Source organism: Anomaloglossus baeobatrachus, chromosome 10 (genome assembly GCF_048569485.1).
Source record: "Anomaloglossus baeobatrachus isolate aAnoBae1 chromosome 10, aAnoBae1.hap1, whole genome shotgun sequence".
Classification (NCBI taxonomy): domain Eukaryota; kingdom Metazoa; phylum Chordata; class Amphibia; order Anura; family Aromobatidae; genus Anomaloglossus; species Anomaloglossus baeobatrachus.
In genome coordinates this window covers 214167556-214189719 of record NC_134362.1, presented here as the reverse complement: position 1 = coordinate 214189719, position 22164 = coordinate 214167556, and the positions used below count along the sequence as shown (strand labels likewise).

At 52.9% G+C, this 22164-nt stretch overlaps 1 protein-coding gene across 1 annotated transcript in view; it reads right to left on the bottom strand.

Annotated features, from left to right (window-relative positions):
- The window catches only part of EXOC3L1 (exocyst complex component 3 like 1), a gene marked incomplete at its 5' end in the record, with an annotated part of 41992 nt that extends 20521 nt beyond the window's left edge, over positions 1–21471 (bottom strand). Inside the window, 6 exons of the mRNA XM_075325465.1 lie at positions 2193–2293; positions 9308–9433; positions 16013–16130; positions 16212–16917; positions 17382–17601; positions 21304–21471. Of these exons, the coding sequence (XP_075181580.1) occupies positions 2193–2293; positions 9308–9433; positions 16013–16130; positions 16212–16917; positions 17382–17601; positions 21304–21471 (1439 nt within the window). The remainder of the gene's footprint in view (positions 1–2192; positions 2294–9307; positions 9434–16012; positions 16131–16211; positions 16918–17381; positions 17602–21303) is intronic.
- Positions 21472–22164: the final 693 nt, after the last annotated feature.

Here is a 22164-nt window from a genome sequence, read left to right as displayed (position 1 = left end):
CGCAGACACCGGACACCGCCAGGTCAGATAACAGGCGGAGTAGATCTAATGTATCCACACAGCGTAGACACCGGACACCGCCAGGTCAGATAACAGGCGGAGTAGATCTAATGTATCCACACAGCGTAGACACCGGACACCGCCAGGTCAGATAACAGGCAGGGTAGATCTAATGTATCCGCACAGCGTAGACACCGGACACCGCCAGGTCAGATAACAGGCGGAGTAGATCTAATGTATCCACACAGCGTAGACACCGGACACCGCCAGGTCAGATAACAGGCGGAGTAGATCTAATGTATCCACACAGCGTAGACACCGGACACCGCCAGGTCAGATAACAGGCGGAGTAGATCTAATGTATCCACACAGCGTAGACACCGGACACCGCCAGGTCAGATAACAGGCAGAGAAGATCTAATGTATCCACACAGCGTAGACACCGGACACCGCCAGGTCAGATAACAGGCAGGGTAGATCTAATGTATCCGCACAGCGTAGACACCGGACACCGCCAGGTCAGATAACAGGCAGAGAAGATCTAATGTATCCGCACACTTTACTCCACAGTCTGGGGGACAATAATTATTTACTAAGATTAAATGAATAAAAGGGCTCAGACTTGTCTGTATAACGCCGGAACCTTCTGCCATCTCCTCTGCTAATGGAGCACAGGTTACAACACGAGGTTCCCATACGTTGAGTATCCTCGTACGGCACACGGAGCGCGGCCTCCTACAGCACACGGAGCGCGGCCTCCTACAGCACACGGAGCGCGGCCTCCTACAGCACACGGAGCGCGGCCTCCTACAGCACACGGAGCGCGGCCTCCTACAGCACACGGAGCGCGGCCTCCTACAGCACACGGAGCGCGGCCTCCTACAGCACACGGAGCGCGGCCTCCTACAGCACACGGAGCGCGGCCTCCTACAGCACACGGAGCGCGGCCTCCTACAGCACATTCATGTCCTGTCCAATGTAGATTTTCCAGCACAGAGACATTATTTGTTATGTAGCTACTACTTCCAACCCACCTCTGGAAGAAGGACCAGTGTGATGCAGGGGCGCAGGGGGAGGACATAATGTTAGGGAGCTGGACCCTCTAGGCTTCATTCCTGACCATGAACAGCTCGGTGTTACAATGATTTGTTGGTGCTCCAGCGGCCGCAGCGGCCCCCAGGCTAGTCCCCCGCAGCCGCAGCCTCTTCGGACCCGTCCCCCGCGGCCGCAGCCTCTCCGGACCCGTCCCCCGCGGCCGCAGCCTCTCCGGACCCGTCCCCCGCGGCCGCAGCCTCTCCGGACCCGTCCCCCGCGGCCGCAGCCTCTCCGGACTCGTCCCCCGCGGCCGCAGCCTCTCCGGACTCGTCCCCCAGGAGTTGCGAATGATGAGACCGCCCAGAACGTGCACGGACCTGCACGGTCACCGGTGGCAGGAATCATCACCCACTGCTCTCTGACATCAGCAGGACATGAATTCGCTTTCACCGCCAGCATAAATGACGTCTTGTTTTTTGGACAGATGTGTTTATGTTTGTTGAGCTCGGTGGTGGGCGCGGAGAAGACCCCTGTGTAACATCAGTACACTGGCCCTCTGCAGTCAGTTCTGTCTGCCTGCCCCGGTGCCCCCAGCAATGATCTGCCTGCCCCGGTGCCCCCAGCAATGATCTGCCTGCCCCTGTGCCCCCAGCAATGATCTGCCTGCCCCGGTGCCCCCAGCAATGATCTGCCTGCCCCGGTGCCCCCAGCAATGATCTGCCTGCCCCGGTGCCCCCAGCAATGATCTGCCTGCCCCGGTGACCCCAGCAATGATCTGCCTGCCCCGGTGCCCCCAGCAATGATCTGCCTGCCCCGGTGCCCCCAGCAATGATCTGCCTGCCCCGGTGCCCCCAGCAATGATCTGCCTGCCCCGGTGCCCCCAGCAATGATCTGCCTGCCCCGGTGCCCCCAGCAATGATCTGCCTGCCCCGGTGCCCCCAGCAATGATCTGCCTGCCCCGGTGCCCCCAGCAATGATCTGCCTGCCCCGGTGCCCCCAGCAATGATCTGCCTGCCCCGGTGACCCCAGCAATGATCTGCCTGCCCCGGTGACCCCAGCAATGATCTGCCTGCCCCGGCATAAAGAAATGGTTCAGCTGCAGCAGAGGAGATCTGTGCATGATACATTATCCTCTGTCCTCCGCTGCCACCACTCACCAGACCAGGCAGTTTTCCATCTCACACAGCGCGGCGTTCCGCACCCTATTCTCCAGACTCTCACCCAGCGCCGTCGCCAGCAGCACATTCTCCATCAGCATCTGGAACATGAGGGAAGGCTTCATACAAAATCACTGTAAGAGGAGGTAGCGGGGGGTATAATGAGTGTACAGGAGGCAGGGGGTATACAGCGCTGTGTGTACAGGAGGCGGTGGGGTGTACAGCGCTGTGTGTACAGGAGGCGGGGGGTATACAGTGCTGTGTAAACAGGAGGAGGCAGGGGGTATACAGCGCTGTGTGTACAGGAGGCGGGGGGTATACAGCGCTGTGTGTACAGGAGGAGGCAGGGGGTATACAGCGCTGTGTGTACAGGAGGAGGCAGGGGGTATACAGCGCTGTGTGTACAGGAGGAGGCAGGGGTTATACAGCGCTGTGTGTACAGGAGGCGGTGGGGTATACAGCGCTGTGTGTACAGGAGGCGGGGGGTATACAGTGCTGTGTAAACAGGAGGAGGCAGGGGGTATACAGCGCTGTGTGTACAGGAGGCGGGGGGTATACAGCGCTGTGTGTACAGGAGGAGGCAGGGGGTATACAGCGCTGTGTGTACAGGAGGCAGGGGGTATACAGCGCTGTGTGTACAGGAGGCAGGGGGTATACAGCGCTGTGTGTACAGGAGGAGGCGGGGGTATACAGCGCTGTGTGTACAGGAGGAGGCGGGGGTATACAGCGCTGTGTGTAGAGTAGGAGGCAGGGGGTATACAGCGCTGTGTGTACAGGAGGAGGCAGGGGGTATACAGCGCTGTGTGTACAGGAGGAGGCGGGGGTATACAGCGCTGTGTGTACAGGAGGAGGCAGGGGGTATACAGCGCTGTGTGTAGAGTAGGAGGCAGGGGGTATACAGCACTGTGTGTACAGGAGGAGGCAGGGGTATAATGGCGCTGTGTACAGGAGGAGGCAGGGGGTATACAGCACTGTGTGTACAGGAGGAGGCAGGGGTTATACAGCGCTGTGTGTACAGGAGGCAGGGGTTATACAGCGCTGTGTGTACAGGAGGAGGCGGGGGTATACAGCGCTGTGTGTAAAGTAGGAGGCAGGGCTTATACAGCGCTGTGTGGAGAGTAGGAGGCAGGGGGTATACAGCGCTGTGTGTACAGGAGGAGGCGGGGGTATACAGCGCTGTGTGTAGAGTAGGAGGCAGGGGGTATACAGCGCTGTGTGTACAGGAGGAGGCGGGGGTATACAGCGCTGTGTGTACAGGAGGCAGGGGGTATACAGCGCTGTGTGTACAGGAGGAGGCAGGGGGTATACAGCGCTGTGTGTACAGGAGGCAGGGGGTATACAGCGCTGTGTGTACAGGAGGAGGCAGGGGGTATACAGCGCTGTGTGTACAGGAGGCAGGGGGTATACAGCGCTGTGTGTACAGGAGGAGGCAGGGGGTATACCAGCGCTGTGTGTACAGGAGGAGGCAGGGGGTATACAGCGCTGTGTGTACAGGAGGCAGGGGTTATACAGCGCTGTGTGTACAGGAGGAGGCAGGGGGTATACAGCGCTGTGTGTACAGGAGGAGGCAGGGGGTATACAGCGCTGTGTGTACAGGAGGAGGCAGGGGGTATACAGCGCTGTGTGTACAGGAGGAGGCGGGGGGTATACAGCGCTGTGTGTACAGGAGGCAGGGGGTATACAGCGCTGTGTGTACAGGAGGAGGCAGGGGGTATACCAGCGCTGTGTGTACAGGAGGAGGCAGGGGGTATACAGCGCTGTGTGTACAGGAGGCAGGGGTTATACAGCGCTGTGTGTACAGGAGGAGGCAGGGGGTATACAGCGCTGTGTGTACAGGAGGAGGCAGGGGTTATACAGCGCTGTGTGTAGAGTAGGAGGCAGGGGGTATACAGCGCTGTGTGTACAGGAGGCAGGGGTTATACAGCGCTGTGTGTACAGGAGGAGGCAGGGGTATACAGCGCTGTGTGTACAGGAGGAGGCAGGGGTATAATGGCGCTGTGTGTACAGGAGGAGGCAGGGGGTATACAGCACTGTGTGTACAGGATGACGCAGGTGTTATACAGCGCTGTGTGTACAGGAGGCAGGGGTTATACAGCGCTGTGTGTAGAGTAGGAGGCAGGGCTTATACAGCGCTGTGTGGAGAGTAGGAGGCAGGGGGTATACAGCGCTGTGTGTACAGGAGGAGGCGGGGGTATACAGCGCTGTGTGTAGAGTAGGAGGCAGGGGGTATACAGCGCTGTGTGTACAGGAGGAGGCGGGGTGTATACAGCGCTGTGTGTACAGGAGGCAGGGGGTATACAGCGCTGTGTGTACAGGAGGAGGCAGGGGGTATACCAGCGCTGTGTGTACAGGAGGAGGCAGGGGGTATACAGCGCTGTGTGTACAGGAGGAGGCAGGGGTTATACAGCGCTGTGTGTACAGGAGGCAGGGGTTATACAGCGCTGTGTGTACAGGAGGAGGCAGGGGTTATACAGCGCTGTGTGTACAGGAGGAGGCAGGGGTTATACAGCGCTGTGTGTACAGGAGGAGGCAGGGGTTATACAGCGCTGTGTGTACAGGAGGAGGCAAGGGGTATACAGCGCTGTGTGTACAGGAGGAGGCAGGGGTTATACAGCGCTGTGTGTACAGGAGGAGGCAGGGGTTATACAGCGCTGTGTGTACAGGAGGAGGCGGGGGTATACAGCGCTGTGTACAGGAGGAGGCAGGGGGTATACAGCGCTGTGTGTACAGGAGGAGGCGGGGGTATACAGCGCTGTGTGTACAGGAGGCAGGGGGTATACAGCGCTGTGTGTACAGGAGGAGGCAGGGGTTATACAGCGCTGTGTGTAGAGTAGGAGGCAGGGGTTATACAGCGCTGTGTGTAGAGTAGGAGGCAGGGGGTATACAGCGTTGTGTGTACAGGAGGAGGCAGGGGGTATACAGCGCTGTGTGTACAGGAGGAGGCAGGGGTATACAGCGCTGTGTGTACAGGAGGAGGAAGGGGTTATACAGCGCTGTGTGTACAGGAGGAGGCAGGGGTTATACAGCGCTGTGTGTACAGGAGGAGGCAGGGGTTATACAGCGCTGTGTGTACAGGAGGAGGCGGGGTTATACAGCGCTGTGTGTAGAGTAGGAGGCAGGGGTTATACAGCGTTGTGTGTACAGGAGGAGGCGGGGGTATACAGCGCTGTGTGTACAGGAGGCGGCAGGGGTTATACAGCGCTGTGTGTACAGGAGGAGGCGGGGGTTATACAGCGCTGTGTGTACAGGAGGAGGCGGGGTTATACAGCGCTGTGTGTAGAGTAGGAGGCAGGGGTTATACAGCGTTGTGTGTACAGGAGGAGGCGGGGGTATACAGCGCTGTGTGTACAGGAGGCGGCAGGGGGTATACAGCGCTGTGTGTACAGGAGGAGGCAGGGGGTATACAGCGCTGTGTGTACAGGAGGAGGCAGGGGGTATACAGCGCTGTGTGTACAGGAGGAGGCGGGGGTTATACAGCGCTGTGTGTACAGGAGGAGGCAGGGGTTATACAGCGCTGTGTGTAGAGTAGGAGGCAGGGGTTATACAGCGCTGTGTGTAGAGTAGGAGGCAGGGGTTATACAGCGCTGTGTGTACAGGAGGAGGCAGGGGGTATACAGCGCTGTGTGTACAGGAGGAGGCAGGGCTTATACAGCGCTGTGTGTACAGGAGGAGGCAGGGGGTATACAGCGCTGTGTGTAGAGTAGGAGGCAGGGGTTATACAGCGCTGTGTGTACAGGAGGAGGCAGGGGGTATACAGCGCTGTGTGTAGAGTAGGAGGCAGGGGGTATACAGCGCTGTGTGTACAGGAGGAGGCAGGGGTTATACAGCGCTGTGTGTACAGGAGGAGGCAGGGGGTATACAGCACTGTGTGTACAGGAGGAGGCGGGGGTATACAGCGCTGTGTGTAGAGTAGGAGGCAGGGGGTATACAGCGCTGTGTGTACAGGAGGAGGCGGGGGGTATACAGCGCTGTGTGTACAGGAGGCAGGAAGTATACAGCGCTGTGTGTACAGGAGGACGCAGGGGGTATACAGCGCTGTGTGTACAGGAGGAGGCAGGGGGTATACAGCGCTGTGTGTACAGGAGGAGGCGGGGGTATACAGCGCTGTGTGTAGAGTAGGAGGCAGGGGTTATACAGCGCTGTGTGTAGAGTAGGAGGCAGGGGTTATACAGCGTTGTGTGTACAGGAGGAGGCAGGGGGTATACAGCGCTGTGTGTACAGGAGGAGGCAGGGGTTATACAGCGCTGTGTGTAGAGTAGGAGGCAGGGGTTATACAGCGCTGTGTGTACAGGAGGAGGCAGGGGGTATACAGCGCTGTGTGTAGAGTAGGAGGCAGGGGGTATACAGCGCTGTGTGTACAGGAGGAGGCAGGGGTTATACAGCTCTGTGTGTACAGGAGGAGGCAGGGGGTATACAGCGCTGTGTGTAGAGTAGGAGGCAGGGGTTATACAGCGCTGTGTGTACAGGAGGCAGGGGGTATACAGCGCTGTGTGTAGAGTAGGAGGCAGGGGTTATACAGCGCTGTGTGTACAGGAGGAGGCAGGGGTTATACAGCGCTGTGTGTAGAGTAGGAGGCAGGGGTTATACAGCGCTGTGTGTACAGGAGGAGGCAGGGGTTATACAGCGCTGTGTGTACAGGAGGAGGCAGGGGTTATACAGCGCTGTGTGTACAGGAGGAGGCAGGGGTATACAGCGCTGTGTGTACAGGAGGAGGCAGGGGTTATACAGCGCTGTGTGTACAGGAGGAGGCAGGGGTTATACAGCGCTGTGTGTACAGGAGGAGGCAGGGGGTATACAGCGTTGTGTGTACAGGAGGAGGCAGGGGTTATACAGCGCTGTGTGTACAGGAGGAGGCAGGGGTTATACAGCGTTGTGTGTACAGGAGGAGGCAGGGGGTATACAGCGCTGTGTGTACAGGAGGAGGCAGGGGTTATACAGCGCTGTGTGTACAGGAGGAGGCAGGGGGTATACAGCGCTGTGTGTAGAGTAGGAGGCAGGGGTTATACAGCGCTGTGTGTAGAGTAGGAGGCAGGGGTTATACAGCGCTGTGTGTACAGGAGGAGGCAGGGGTTATACAGCGCTGTGTGTACAGGAGGAGGCAGGGGTTATACAGCGCTGTGTGTACAGGAGGAGGCAGGGGGTATACAGCGCTGTGTGTACAGGAGGAGGCGGGGGTATACAGCGCTGTGTGTAGAGTAGGAGGCAGGGGGTATACAGCGCTGTGTGTAGAGTAGGAGGCAGGGGGTATACAGCGCTGTGTGTAGAGTAGGAGGCAGGGGTTATACAGCGCTGTGTGTACAGGAGGCGGCAGGGGGTATAACGGCGCTGTGTGTACAGGAGGAGGCAGGGAGTATACAGCGCTGTGTGTACAGGAGGAGGCAGGGGGTATACAGCGCTGTGTGTACAGGAGGAGGCAGGGGGTATACAGCGCTGTGTGTACAGGAGGAGGCAGGGGGTATACAGCGCTGTGTGTACAGGAGGAGGCGGGGGTATACAGCGCTGTGTGTACAGGAGGAGGCGGGGGTATACAGCGCTGTGTGTACAGGAGGAGGCAGGGGGTATACAGCGCTGTGTGTACAGGAGGAGGCAGGGGGTATACAGCGCTGTGTGTACAGGAGGCGGCAGGGGGTATACAGCGCTGTGTGTACAGGAGGAGGCAGGGGGTATACAGCGCTGTGTGTACAGGAGGAGGCGGGGTTATACAGCGCTGTGTGTAGAGTAGGAGGCAGGGGTTATACAGCGCTGTGTGTAGAGTAGGAGGCAGGGGGTATAACGGCGCTGTTTGTACAGGAGGAGGCGGGGTTATACAGCGCTGTGTGTAGAGTAGGAGGCAGGGGTTATACAGCGCTGTGTGTAGAGTAGGAGGCAGGGGGTATAACGGCGCTGTTTGTACAGGAGGCGGCGAGGGCTTTAATAGCGCTGTGTGTACAGGAGGAGGCGGGGAATATGACTGCGCTGTGTGTACAGGAGGAGGCAGGGAATATGACTGCGCTGTGTGTACAGGAGGAGGCAGGGAATATGACTGCGCTGTGTGTACAGGAGGAGGCGGGGAATATGACTGCGCTGTGTGTACAGGAGGAGGCAGGGAATATGACTGCGCTGTGTGTACAGGAGGAGGCAGGGAATATGACTGCGCTGTGTGTACAGGAGGAGGCAGGGAATATGACTGCGCTGTGTGTACAGGAGGAGGCGGGGAATATGACTGCGCTGTGTGTACAGGAGGAGGCAGGGAATATGACTGCGCTGTGTGTACAGGAGGAGGCAGGGAATATGACTGCGCTGTGTGTACAGGAGGAGGCAGGGAATATGACTGCGCTGTGTGTACAGGAGGAGGCAGGGAATATGACTGCGCTGTGTGTACAGGAGGAGGCAGGGAATATGACTGCGCTGTGTGTACAGGAGGAGGCAGGGAATATGACTGCGCTGTGTGTACAGGAGGAGGCAGGGAATATGACTGCGCTGTGTGTACAGGAGGAGGCAGGGAATATGACTGCGCTGTGTGTACAGGAGGAGGCAGGGAATATGACTGCGCTGTGTGTACAGGAGGAGGCAGGGAATATGACTGCGCTGTGTGTACAGGAGGAGGCAGGGAATATGACTGCGCTGTGTGTACAGGAGGAGGCAGGGAATATGACTGCGCTGTGTGTAGGCAGAGGCAGGGAATATGACTGCGCTGTGTGTACAGGAGGAGGCGGGGGTATAATGGTGCTCTGTACAGAATGAGCAGGGGGGTTTAGCGGTGCTGTGTGTACAGGAGGCACAGGGGGGTATAATGGTGCTCTGTACAGGAGGGGCAGGGGGGGTATAACGGTGTTGTGTGTACAGGAGGAGCAGGGGGGTATAATGGTGCTCTGTACAGGAGGAGCAGGGGGGTATAACGGTGCTCTGTACAGGAGGAGCAGGGGGGTATAACGGTGCTCTGTATAGGAGGAGCGGGGGGATATAACTGCGCTGTGCGTATAGAAGGAGGAGGTTGGGGAAAGGGGGGTGTATAACGGCACTGTTTGTTTAAAAGGTGTTGGAGGGAATGGGAGAAGTATTATGGTTTTGAGTGTTCAGGACGTGGTGGGGGAGATCTGGCCATTCCACCGAGTGTTTGATGCTCCGATTCTCACCTGCATAACGATGTGCTGGAAGCCGGACAGATAGAAGCCGTCCTGGTCCTTATCGGGCTCCTGCTCCCTCATCCAGTCAGAGGCCTCCACCTCCAATGCTTTGTGTATCCACTGACTGAGGCAGGCCTGGCAGGACACAGAGAAGCTGAACATGTGCAGCTGGAGAGGGCAGAAGTGCTGTGAGCAGGAACCACCAGACACAGAGAAGCTGAACATGTGCAGCTGGAGAGGGCAGAAGTGCTGTGAGCAGGAACGGCCAGACACAGAGAAGCTGAACATGTGCAGCTGGAGGGGGCAGAAGTGCTGTGAGCAGGAACGGCCAGACACAGAGAAGCTGAACATGTGCAGCTGGAGAGGGCAGAAGTGCTGTGAGCAGGAACGGCCAGACACAGAGAAGCTGAAGATGTGCAGCTGGAGGGGGCAGAAGTGCTGTGAGCAGGAACGGCCAGACACAGAGAAGCTGAACATGTGCAGCTGCAGAGGGCAGAAGTGCTGTGAGCAGGAACGGCCAGACACAGAGAAGCTGAACATGTGCAGCTGGAGAGGGCAGAAGTGCTGTGAGCAGGAACGGCCAGACACAGAGAAGCTGAACATGTGCAGCTGGAGAGGGCAGAAGTGCTGTGAGCAGGAACGGCCAGACACAGAGAAGCTGAACATGTGCAGCTGCTGTGAGCAGGAACCACCAGACACAGAGAAGCTGAACATGTGCAGCTGGAGAGGGCAGAAGTGCTGTGAGCAGGAACCACCAGACACAGAGAAGCTGAACATGTGCAGCTGGAGAGGGCAGAAGTGCTGTGAGCAGGAACGGCCAGACACAGAGAAGCTGAACATGTGCAGCTGGAGGGGGCAGAAGTGCTGTGAGCAGGAACGGCCAGACACAGAGAAGCTGAACATGTGCAGCTGGAGAGGGCAGAAGTGCTGTGAGCAGGAACGGCCAGACACAGAGAAGCTGAAGATGTGCAGCTGGAGGGGGCAGAAGTGCTGTGAGCAGGAACGGCCAGACACAGAGAAGCTGAACATGTGCAGCTGCAGAGGGCAGAAGTGCTGTGAGCAGGAACGGCCAGACACAGAGAAGCTGAACATGTGCAGCTGGAGAGGGCAGAAGTGCTGTGAGCAGGAACGGCCAGACACAGAGAAGCTGAACATGTGCAGCTGGAGAGGGCAGAAGTGCTGTGAGCAGGAACGGCCAGACACAGAGAAGCTGAACATGTGCAGCTGGAGAGGGGAGAAGTGCTGTGAGCAGGAACGGCCAGACACAGAGAAGCTGAACATGTGCAGCTGGAGAGGGCAGAAGTGCTGTGAGCAGGAACGGCCAGACACAGAGAAGCTGAACATGTGCAGCTGGAGGGGGAAGAAGTGCTGTGAGCAGGAACGGCCAGACACAGAGAAGCTGAACATGTGCAGCTGGAGAGGGCAGAAGTGCTGTGAGCAGGAACGGCCAGACACAGAGAAGCTGAACATGTGCAGCTGGAGAGGGCAGAAGTGCTGTGAGCAGGAACGGCCAGACACAGAGAAGCTGAAGATGTGCAGCTGGAGGGGGCAGAAGTGCTGTGAGCAGGAACGGCCAGACACAGAGAAGCTGAACATGTGCAGCTGCAGAGGGCAGAAGTGCTGTGAGCAGGAACGGCCAGACACAGAGAAGCTGAACATGTGCAGCTGGAGAGGGCAGAAGTGCTGTGAGCAGGAACGGCCAGACACAGAGAAGCTGAACATGTGCAGCTGGAGGGGGCAGAAGTGCTGTGAGCAGGAATGGCCAGACACAGAGAAGCTGAAGATGTGCAGCTGGAGAGGGCAGAAGTGCTGTGAGCAGGAACGGCCAGACACAGAGAAGCTGAACATGTGCAGCTGGAGGGGGCAGAAGTGCTGTGAGCAGGAATGGCCAGACACAGGGAAGCTGAACATGTTGAGGGTGCAGCTCTGCTGGGGCAGAAAATGGCTAGAAGGTTGGAGGAGTGTTTAAACTAGGAATGGGGGGCGAGGGTATTCACTTTATAGAAGGGGAATGTAGTGCAGATAGTGACCAGGGCACAAGTAATGAAATTGGGGGTGGTACGGGGGGAAGGGTTAGGACAGTTAATACAGTAAGCAGGAATACAGGTACAGAGTCATACATAACGTGCATGTACACTAATGCCCGAAGCCTCACAAATAAGGTGGAGGAATTAGAATTAATATTGTTGGAAGAAAATGATGATATAGTGGGGATATCAGAGACATGGCTGGATGAGAGCTATGACTGGGCTGTTATTTACAGGGTTATAGCCTATTCAGGAATGACCGTACAAATAAGCGAGGGGGAGGTGTGTGTCTATATGTAAAATCATCCTTAAAACCCATCCTGCGTGACAACATATGTGAGGGTACTGAGAATGTAGAGTCCCTATGGGTGGAGATAAGGGGGGGGAGAATGAATAATAAAATACTGATAGGGGTGTGTTATAAGACGCCGAATATTATGGAAGAGGTAGAGAATCTCCTCATAAAGCAAATTGATAAAGCAGCGAGTCTCGGAGAGGTAATTATTATGGGGGACTTTAACTATCCTGATATAAATTGGGGAACAGAAACTTGCAGTTCCAGCAAAGGAAATAGATTTTTGATAACAATGAAAGATAATTACCTTTCACAAATGGTACAGGACCCCACAAGAGGGGGAGCACTACTAGACCTTGTACTAACCAATAGGCCAGACCGCATATCAAATATACAAGTTGGGGGTTACTTGGGGAATAGTGATCACAAAATAATAAGTTTTCATGTATTCTTTAGTAAGATGTATAGTAGAGGGGCTACAAGGACACTAAACTTCAGGAAAGCAAATTTTAAACGGTTGAGAGATGATCTTAGTGCAATAAACTGGGATGATGTACTAAGTAATAAAAGTACACAAAGCAAATGGGAGACTTTTATGAGCATCCTGAATAGGGCTTGTGCAGAAAATATACCCTATGGGAACAAACATGCTAGAAATAGGAGAAAACCCCTATGGCTAAATAGAGCTGTAAGGGAAGCAATAAAAGAAAAACAGAAAGCCTTAAAAGAATTAAAGAGAGTAGTTAGTGATGAGGCATTATATAATTATAGAAAATTAAATAAAATATGTAAAAAGCAAATTAAGTTAGCTAAGTTTGAGACAGACAGACTCATTGCGAGAGAAAGTAAAAATAATCCTAAAATATTCTTTAACTACATAAACAGTAAAAAACTGAAAAGCGATAGTGTTGGCCCCCTTAAAAATAGTCTTGGTGAAATGGTGGAGGGGGATGAGGGTAAAGCCAACCTGCTGAATGACTTTTTTTCTACGGTTTTTATACAAGAAAATGCCATGGCAGATGACATGACCAGTGATACCATAAATTCACCCTTGAATATTACCTGCTTAACCCAGCAGGAAGTACGCCGCTGCCTCGAAATCACTAAGGGTGACAAATCTCCGGGCCCGGATGGCTACACCCCAGAGTACTACAGGAATTGAGTTCTGTGATAGATAGACCATTATTTTTAATCTTCTCAGATTCCTTAATAACAGGGTCGGTACCGCAGGACTGGCGCATAGCAAATGTGGTGCCAATATTCAAAAAGGGGACAAAAACTGAGCCGGGAAATTATAGGCCGGTAAGTTTAACCTCTACGGTTGGTAAAATCCTTGAGGGTTTCTTGAGAGATGCTATACTGGAGTATCTCAAGAAAAATAACCTTATGACAGAGCATCAACATGGGTTTATGAGGGATCGATCCTGTCAAACTGATCAGCTTCTATGAAGAGGTAAGTTCAAGCCTGGACCAGGGAAATGCAGTGGATGTTGTGTATATGGACTTTTCAAAAGCTTTTGATACGGTGCCACACAAAAGGTTGGTACATAAAATGAGAATAATGGGGATAGGGGAAAATATGTGTAACTGGGTTAAAAACTGGCTCAGTGATAGGAAACAAAGGGTGGTTATTAATGGTACGTACTCGGACTGGGTCTCAGTTCATAGTGGGGTACCACAGGGGTCAGTATTGGGCCCGCTTCTTTTCAACATATTTATAAATGACCTTGTTGGGGGCATGCGGAGTAGAATTTCAATATTTGCAGATGATACTAAACTCTGCAGGGTAATCAATACAGAGGAGGATAATTTTATATTACAGGGAGATTTATGTAAATTGGAGGATTGGGCTGAGAAGTGGCAATTGAAGTTTAATGTAGATAAATGTAAGGTCATGCACTTGGGTAGAGGAAATAACATTTATGATTATGTACTTAATTGTAGAACACTGGGTAAAACAGACACAGAAAAAGACTTGGGTGTATGGGTGGATGGTAAACTTCACTTTAGTGGACAGTGTCAGGCAGCTGCTGCCAGGGCTAATAAAATAATGGGATGTATTAAAAGAGGTATAAGTGTTCATGAAAAAAATATAGTTCTACCCCTGTACAAGTCACTAGTGCGACCGCACTTATATACTGTGTACAATTCTGGTCACCGATATATAAGAAGGACATAGCTGAACTGGAGAGGGTGCAGAGAAGACCACCAAGATTATTAGAGGAATGGGGGGGCTGCAATACCAAGACAGGAAAAACGAAGGCTTAGGGGGGATCTAATCACAATGTATAAATATATGAGGGGACAGTACAGAGACCTTTCCAAAGATCTTTTTACACCTAGGCCTGCGACTGGAACACGGGGGCATCCGCTACGTCTTGAGGAAAGAAGGTTTAATCATAATCACAGACGAGGATTCTTTACTGTACGAGCAGTGAGACTATGGAACTCTCTGCCGCATGGTGTTGTAATGAGGGATTCACTACTAACATTAAGCAGAGCCTGGACGCCTTTCTTGAAAAATTTAATATTACCAGTTATGTATATTAGATTGTATGACAGGGTATTGATCCAGGGAACTAGTCTGATTGCCGGATGTGGACGAAGGAAGGACATTATTTCCCCATTGGAACTTGTTTGCCACATTGGGGTTTTTTTTGCCTTCCTCTGGATCAACATGTTAGGCTACGGGGTGAACTAGATGGACTTAGAGTCTCCCTTCAACCTTAAAAACTATGATACTATGATGATACTATGTGCAGCTGGAGAGGGGAGAAGTGCTGTGAGCAGGAACGGGCAGACACAGAAGCTGAACATGTGCAGCTGGAGAGGGCAGAAGTGCTGTGAGCAGGAACGGACAGACACAGAGAAGCTGAACATGTGCAGCTGGAGAGGGGAGAAGTGCTGTGAGCAGGAACGGACAGACACAGAGAAGCTGAACATGTGCAGCTGGAGAGGGCAGAAGTGCTGTGAGCAGGAACGGCCAGACACAGAGAAGCTGAACATGTGCAGCTGGAGAGGGCAGAAGTGCTGTGAGCAGGAACGGACAGACACAGAGAAGCTGAAGATGTGCAGCGGCAGGAGCAGGCACGGAGGACACAAGCTAAGCATGTGCAGCGGGAAGAGCAGGCACGGAGGACACAAGGTAAGCATGTGCAGCGGGAAGAGCAGGCACGGAGGACACAAGGTAAGCATGTGCAGCGGGAAGAGCAGGCACGGAGGACACAAGGTAAGCATGTGCAGCGGGAAGAGCAGGCATGGTGGACACAGATGAACTGAACATGTGCAGCGGGAGAGAGCAGAAGTGCTACGTGCAGGCACAGCGGACATAGAAGCTAAGCATGTGCAGCAGGAAGAGCAAACACAGTGGCCACAAACTGAGCATGTGCAGCAGGAGGAGCAAACACAGTGGACACAGAAACTGAGCATGTGCAGCAGGAGGAGCAGACACAGTGGACACAGAAACTGAGCATGTGCAGCAGGAGGAGCAGGCACAGTGGACAAAGAAACTGAGCATGTGCAGCAGGAGGAGCAAACACAGTGGACATAGAAGCTGAGCATGTGCAGCAGGAGAAGCAGGTACAGTGGACATAGAAGCTGAGCATGTGCAGCAGGAGGAGCAAGCACAGTGGACACAGAAACTAAGCATGTGCAGCAGGAGGAGCAAACACAGTGGACATAGAAGCTGAGCATGTGCAGCAGGAGAAGCAGGCACAGTGGACATAGAAGCTGAGCATGTGCAGCAGGAGGAGCAGGCACAGTGGACATAGAAGCTGAGCATGTGCAGCAAGAGAAGCAGGCACAGTGGACATAGAAGCTGAGCATGTGCAGCAGGAGGAGCAGGCACAGTGGACAAAGAAACTGAGCATGAGCAGCAGGAGGAGCAGGCATAGTGGACACAGAAGCTGAGCATGTGCAGCAGGAGGAGCAGGCACAGTGGACACAGAAACTGAGCATGTGCAGCAGGAGGAACAGGCACAGTGGACACAAAAGCTGAACATGTGCATTGGGAGGAGCAGGCACACTGGACTCAAAGGAGCTGAACATGTGCAGTGGGAGAGGATGGAAGTACTATGTGGAGGCACAGCAGACACAGAGAAGCCAAGCATGTGCAGCCGGAGAAGCAGGCACGGTGGACACAGGAGCTGAACATGTGCAGCCGGAGAAGCAGGCACAGTGGACACAGGAGCTGAACATGTGCAGCAGGAGGAGCAGGCACAGTGGACACAAAGGAGCTGAACATGTGCAGTGGGAGAGGATGGAAGTACTATGTGGAGGCACAGCAGACACAGAGAAGCCAAGCATGTGCAGCCGGAGAAGCAGGCACGGTGGACACAGCTTCTGCACCTGTGACTGCAGCACGTCATAGCACAAGAAAATTGAAGGTCTCACCCGAACACACCGAGTGTAACGGATTAGCTGCTCCTCCAACAATTCCGGTGGAACGGGGGGTCCCAGCTCTGAAACATCAATCTCTGAGGAGAAGTTGGGGTGTCCCATCATCTCTGCGCTGAAATTGTAAGGTGTAAAGAGGTTAACTCCAGGCAGTGCACTCCATAAGCAATGCCGTGCTGTGATTGAGGGGCCGTACCTGGGATAGACCGTTGTCACCCAGTGGAGGACATGATACAGGGCAGAGTGAGGAAGGTCACGGTTGAGGATCTCACGGAGATGACGAGCAATGCCATGGTGGCACATGAAGGCCAAACCACGAGGAAGATCATAATGCGGCGGCACACAAGGCACCAGGACAGAGAATGCGCTCTGCAGCTCCTCCACCACGCCATCCTGCAGATCCTTTAGATGCTTGGCCAAATCAGCTGCGCCGAGATCTTCCCACAGCAGCTCCGGTGCCATTACTCGCTCCCAAACACCTTTCTCCAAAGCATTGAAGAAAACTGTTCTCAAGTTTTTGGGGCGCCCAGGGGGCCTCCAGAGTTGCTGCATTGGTCCCCTAGTCTCCTCGGCATCCAGGAATTCTTCCCGTTCAACAATACGGATGGCAGAGACTAAAAGAGACGGGTCAGAGCGGGCAACTGCTAATGCGGACTGGGCCAGAGAGGACAGCACAGCACTCAGCTCCTCGCTCACACCCTGCACACCTGCAAAAAACTGCTGAACCAAGTCAGTCCCTTCAGCATCAGGCTGGACAGCGGTGGGGCCAGGCAGAGGTCCAGCCTTCTGTAGCCGGTACAGGATGCCATCCCTGAGGCTCTCCAGGTCCCGCAGGGCGACATGAGCCTCAAGAAGATGCTGCTTCTCAATCAGGTCTCGAGTCTGAGCAATCAACTTTGGCACTACGAGCACACAGGGAACAATCAGTGTAATAGAGTGTCTTAACAGGGGCTGTCTGTTCTAAAATCACAAGTCTACAGCCTCCCTGTCAGTATGAGGTGTCAGAGCCAGGGACGGCGGCCATGTGGCTGCAATATCCAGACTGCCAGAGTGAATCCGACTAGCCTGTATCCAGCCTCGCTCAATGCAACTGTGTTGCACCAGGCCGCGCCCATCTGATCTGGCCTGGCCTGTAGTCTGCATATCGGAAACTCGGCCATGTGACCACCGCTCCTGACGCCGGCGACTCCTCACAGTGCAAGAGACATAAGGATTCACAAGTCTGCAGTCACAGAGTCTGCAGATGGTGGATGTAGACCCGAAAACCCCTTTAACATTTGGAAAAGGTTTATGTAAACCTCTATCCTCTGCCCAAATAGCCATAGATTATGAGAAGAAGGCCACACAGGTGGAATGGTGCACTTACCGGCATAGATGTACGGCAGGCTGTGTATCACCACTGACAGCTGCACATGCTCCATCACCAGCTGACGGATGGGCTGCAGCATGCCGAAGGGGCAGTCACCCTCCCGCCAGATGTGCTGCACCTCACGTAGGGCCTGCTGGATATTGTGAACGTCAGAGACTGCCACATGGAGCTGAGCTAATCCGATGCCTACACCTTCAAGATACGACTGCAGCGCAGACTACAAAAAGACAAGGGAGAGAGGACATCAAGTTATTCTGCAAGGTAGGAGAGCAACGGTAGGAGAGCAACGAGGCCACAGAATCAACTCCCGGACAGGCTGAAGCCTCAACCTGCCCTGAAGAAAATCTAGGATGAAATCCAAAATTGCAGAAAAAAGGAGACATTAAAAGTAGCAGATCTCGCCCTATTATTGAGAGCAAACTGCCAAGGGCAAAAAAGAAACCCAGTCATCTTGATCCGCAGATACAAAACATCTCAAATAGGTTTCCAAGGTCTGGTTTGCTTTCTGTCTGACCATTGGTCTGAGGATGAAACGCAGAAGAGAAAGACAACTCCATTCCTAATTTAGAACAAAATGCTCTCCAAAATCTGGACACAAACTGCACTCCTCTGTCTGACACAATATTCTCAGGAATACCATGTAAATGAACCACCTGTTGAAAAACAAGGGTACCAACTCTGAAGACTTCAGCAATGGTACCAAATTGACCATCTTAGAGAATCTATCACAAATAACCGTCATCCTCCGAGAGACCGGAACATCCGAAATAAAATCCACAGCGATATGAGTCCAAGGTCTCTTAGGTACAGGCAATGGCAATAACAACCCACTAGAACGTGAACAACAAGGCTTGGATCTAGAACAAACCCCACAAGATTGCACAAAACTCCTGACATCCTGAGATAAAGAAGACCACCAAAAAGACCTGCTCACTAGATCTGTACCGCCCCGCGGCCTCGGCTGTGAGCGCCGAGCCGCTCGGATCCTGGCTCGCGTGTGTCGGTGGCTCGAGTGCCTCCGGACCTGGGGGTCACGTTGCACTGGAAGGGAGTAGTGGCGGTGCACGCAGGGGTTGTGGGGTGGTTGTTTTTGGGAAAGTTCATGACGCCACCCACGGGTTGTGGTGATGGTGGACACCACCGGTGCGGTAAAGGTACAAGGAATCCCGGGAGTGGTGTAGGGGCACAACTAGGTGTTGACCCCTCCGTGGGTAGGGGGGTGTTGGTCCCGGTGGTGAAGGCCGGGGTGCAGGGGCAGGGCTGCGGTTCAGCGCGATGCGGTGCCTGATGGCACTGGTGTACTCACGATTAAACCACACAGAGTCTCTGGTAAACCAAACGGGGTGACGAACGGGGCCCGCAGCCAGCTGCAGTTTCTCCAGATAGGTTGGCAATGTCCGCCTTTCTCCTGCACCTTTATGTGATTTTGGCTACCGTGCCTGGGCACTGGTAGCCCGCTCCCTGGCGTGTATGTGTCGTAGGAGCCCGTTTGCCCGCAGACGCTGGCCCTTGGATCTCTGGCCTCTGGCGGTGGCTACTATCCGGACTGGTTGGGCTGTTGCCTTCAATTGGGACTTAGGTGGGAATGAACCCCTGAGGTCCAGACCGCAATCTGTTGATTTGACTATGGTGGTGGCTTATAGCCTAGTCGGGGTCTGAGTACCCTGCCTGGTGCTCCAGTATTCAGTTAGCTCCCCGGTTTGGTTCCGGCGGGCCACTACCCTGTCCCGGTCCCTTAAGGTTCCGCTGGTCGTATTCCCGGTCTCCTGCTGGCGGCCACTACCGTCTGCCTGCCTGACTGATCTGGAGTCCTAGGCTCCAACCCAGGCCCCACACAGAGCTGAGCTCCTCACTCTCCAGACTCCAGACCGGGAGTGCCTGTCTGACTCTGAGGGAGGCAATCAGGTCTTTTGTTTGACTGATGGTACCTTACTGGGGTGGGGGGTGTATGTGGTGAGTGTAATGACCTGTGACCCCTGGGCGTCCAGGGCGTCACAGATCCATAGTACCAAAAATCCCAGGATGACCAGTCAAGACGAAACAATGAATCTCAGACATTACTTTACTCCTCCATTGATCAGGAACATAGTTTCCCCACAGGACATCTCTCAGGTTTGTCCACCTGAAATCTCTGGAGTGCGAACCTTAAATTGGGCGAAATGGCGGAGAGGACCACACCTTCATTCAGGATGGTAGATGGCTCAGCAATATCAAGAGAATAAGCAAAGAAACTTCTAGACAGAGCATCAGCTTTTAGATTCTTGGGGCCCGGAAGAAAAAAAAAAAAAAAAAAAAAAAAGAGACCACAAAATTGAAACGTGTAAAAAAAAAAAAAAAAAATATAGAGCCCACCTAGGATTCAGTCTCTTGGCAGATTCAAGGTAGGTCAGATTCTTATGATCAGTGAGCACCGCAATTTGATGTCTCGCCCCCTCCATCCAGTGTCTCCATTCCTCAAAGGCCCACTTCATAGCCAATAATTTCCGATTACCCACATCATAATTTCGTTCGGATGGAGAAAAGAAAGGTGCAAGGCTTCAGTTAGGAGGTTATGGGATCTCTTTGAGACAAAACAGCTCCTGCTCCAATCTCTGAGATATCTATCTCCACTTGAAACAGAAGAGAAACATCAGGTTGCTGCAGGACTGGGGCAGAAGTGAACCTCTTTTTAAGCTCCTGGAAGGCCATAATGGCCTTTGAAGTCCAATTCTCAACATCAGCTCCCTTTTTGGTCAAATCAGTTAAAGGCTTCACCACACTCGAGAAATTGCCAATTTCTACTGTAAATTTATAGGCAAAGCCCAGAAATTTTTGCAGGGATTTCAAAGAGGTTGGTTGAACCCAGTCATGACTGGCCTGAACCCTGACCGGATCCATTTCAATAGAAGCCGAGGACAAAATAAACCCCAAAAAGGACATTTTTGCACGCATAAGACATTTTGATCCCTTAAAAGTACAATTAATTTTCCTTAAGTATCTGAAAAACGTTCCGGACCTGCTGCACATGAGCATCCCAATCATCAGAAAAAAAAATCAAGATACCATCCAAATAGACAATCAGGAATTTGCCAATTAGATCCGAAAAATATAATTCATGAATGATTGAAAGACGGAGGGGGCATTAGTGAGCCCAAAAGGCATCACTAGGTACTCAAAATGCCCCTGAGGGGTATTAAAGGCCATCTTCCATTCATCACCCTCCTTAATACGGATGAGATTATACGCTCCACTAAGATCAAGTTTCATAAACCACTTTAGCTTGACTTTAGCTTATATATCATCATACATCTGCCCAATTTTACTTTGGAGCTCATACGCAGGCCTTACAGTGCTGAGAGTGGGAGAGTTTTCTTCACCACTTAGTCACGACACAGAAAATATATTTCCCACACACAATGCCGGTCACAGGAACCTAACAAACACCGTCATACCTGGACAGTGCAGGCAGAGAGTCAACTCGAGGGGATACACTGGTCGCTGCTCATCCTCTGGTGTACACAGGGCTCACTCGCTCTGCTTTCCCACAGATGTACCAGTTCAATGACCAGTTCACACCAGGGATACGTAGCTGAACAGTGCTGGAATTCTAGCTCTTGGGTTATTTCAAAATTAGGAGACATGTTTTCATGGATTGTTTATGTACAGAAGATGAAATAAGTAATGGTAAAATGGGACCAAAGATTGTGATAATGTGATAACCTCTCTCCTCCTGCACCAGTCTGTGCCCTGTATTGTTTATGAATATTGTACTGTCCCTATTATGTACACCCCTTTCACATGTAAAGCGCCATGGAATAGATGGCGCAATAATAATAATAATAATAATAATAATCTGTTGTGGGTACTTTACGTATTTCACTTTATACATTTGGTTGCCAATAATCTATAGAAAAAAAAAATGGAAAAGAGAAAACCTGACCTTCAGCCGGGCCTGTATGGAATTATTACGCTGGGCCTCCCGCCTGCGATACTGGGCGAGGAGCGGCAGCTGGTCAGGACGACAGAAGACACCCGAGGCCCACTTCAGAGCCGCCCCCCGGGCCAACTGCTCCGCTTTCTCCAGAGCCAAAGCTTCATCTGTATCACACAACACATATGTCACACATACATTATAATAGTATACACATATACACGTACATTAAATACTCCCCCCCCCCCACACACACACACACTGTATATCTAGTCAGCCCCCAATTGTACAAGTTCCCCCCCTTCAAAGATGAGGTCGGCCTGTAACGGACATCATAGGTGACCACAACTATGAGAAACAAAATAAGAAAACAAACTCAGAGAATCACCGCGTCTGATTTGGAATTTTTTTTTTGCAAATTATGGTGGAAAATAATTTAGTCCCCAAAAAAACATGCAAGATTTCTGTCTCTCACAGACCTGTAACTTTTCTATAAGAGGTCCTCTGTCCTCCACTCATTACCTGTAGTAATGGCAGCTGTTTGAACTTGTTATCAGTATAAAAAGACTTGTCCACAACCTCAGTCACACTCCAAACTCCACTATGGTGAAGACCAAAGAGCTATCGAAGGACACCAGAAACAAAACTGTAGCCCTGCATCAGGCTGGGAAGACTGAATCTACAATAGGAAAGCAGCTTGGTGTGATGAAATCAACTGTGGGAGCAATAATAAGAAAATGGAAGACATACAAGACCACTGATAATCTCCCTCGATCTGGGGCTCCACGCAAGATCTCATCCTGTGGGGTCAAAACGATCACAAGAACGGTGTGCAAAAATGCCAGAACCAGTGTAACAAAGCTACCATCA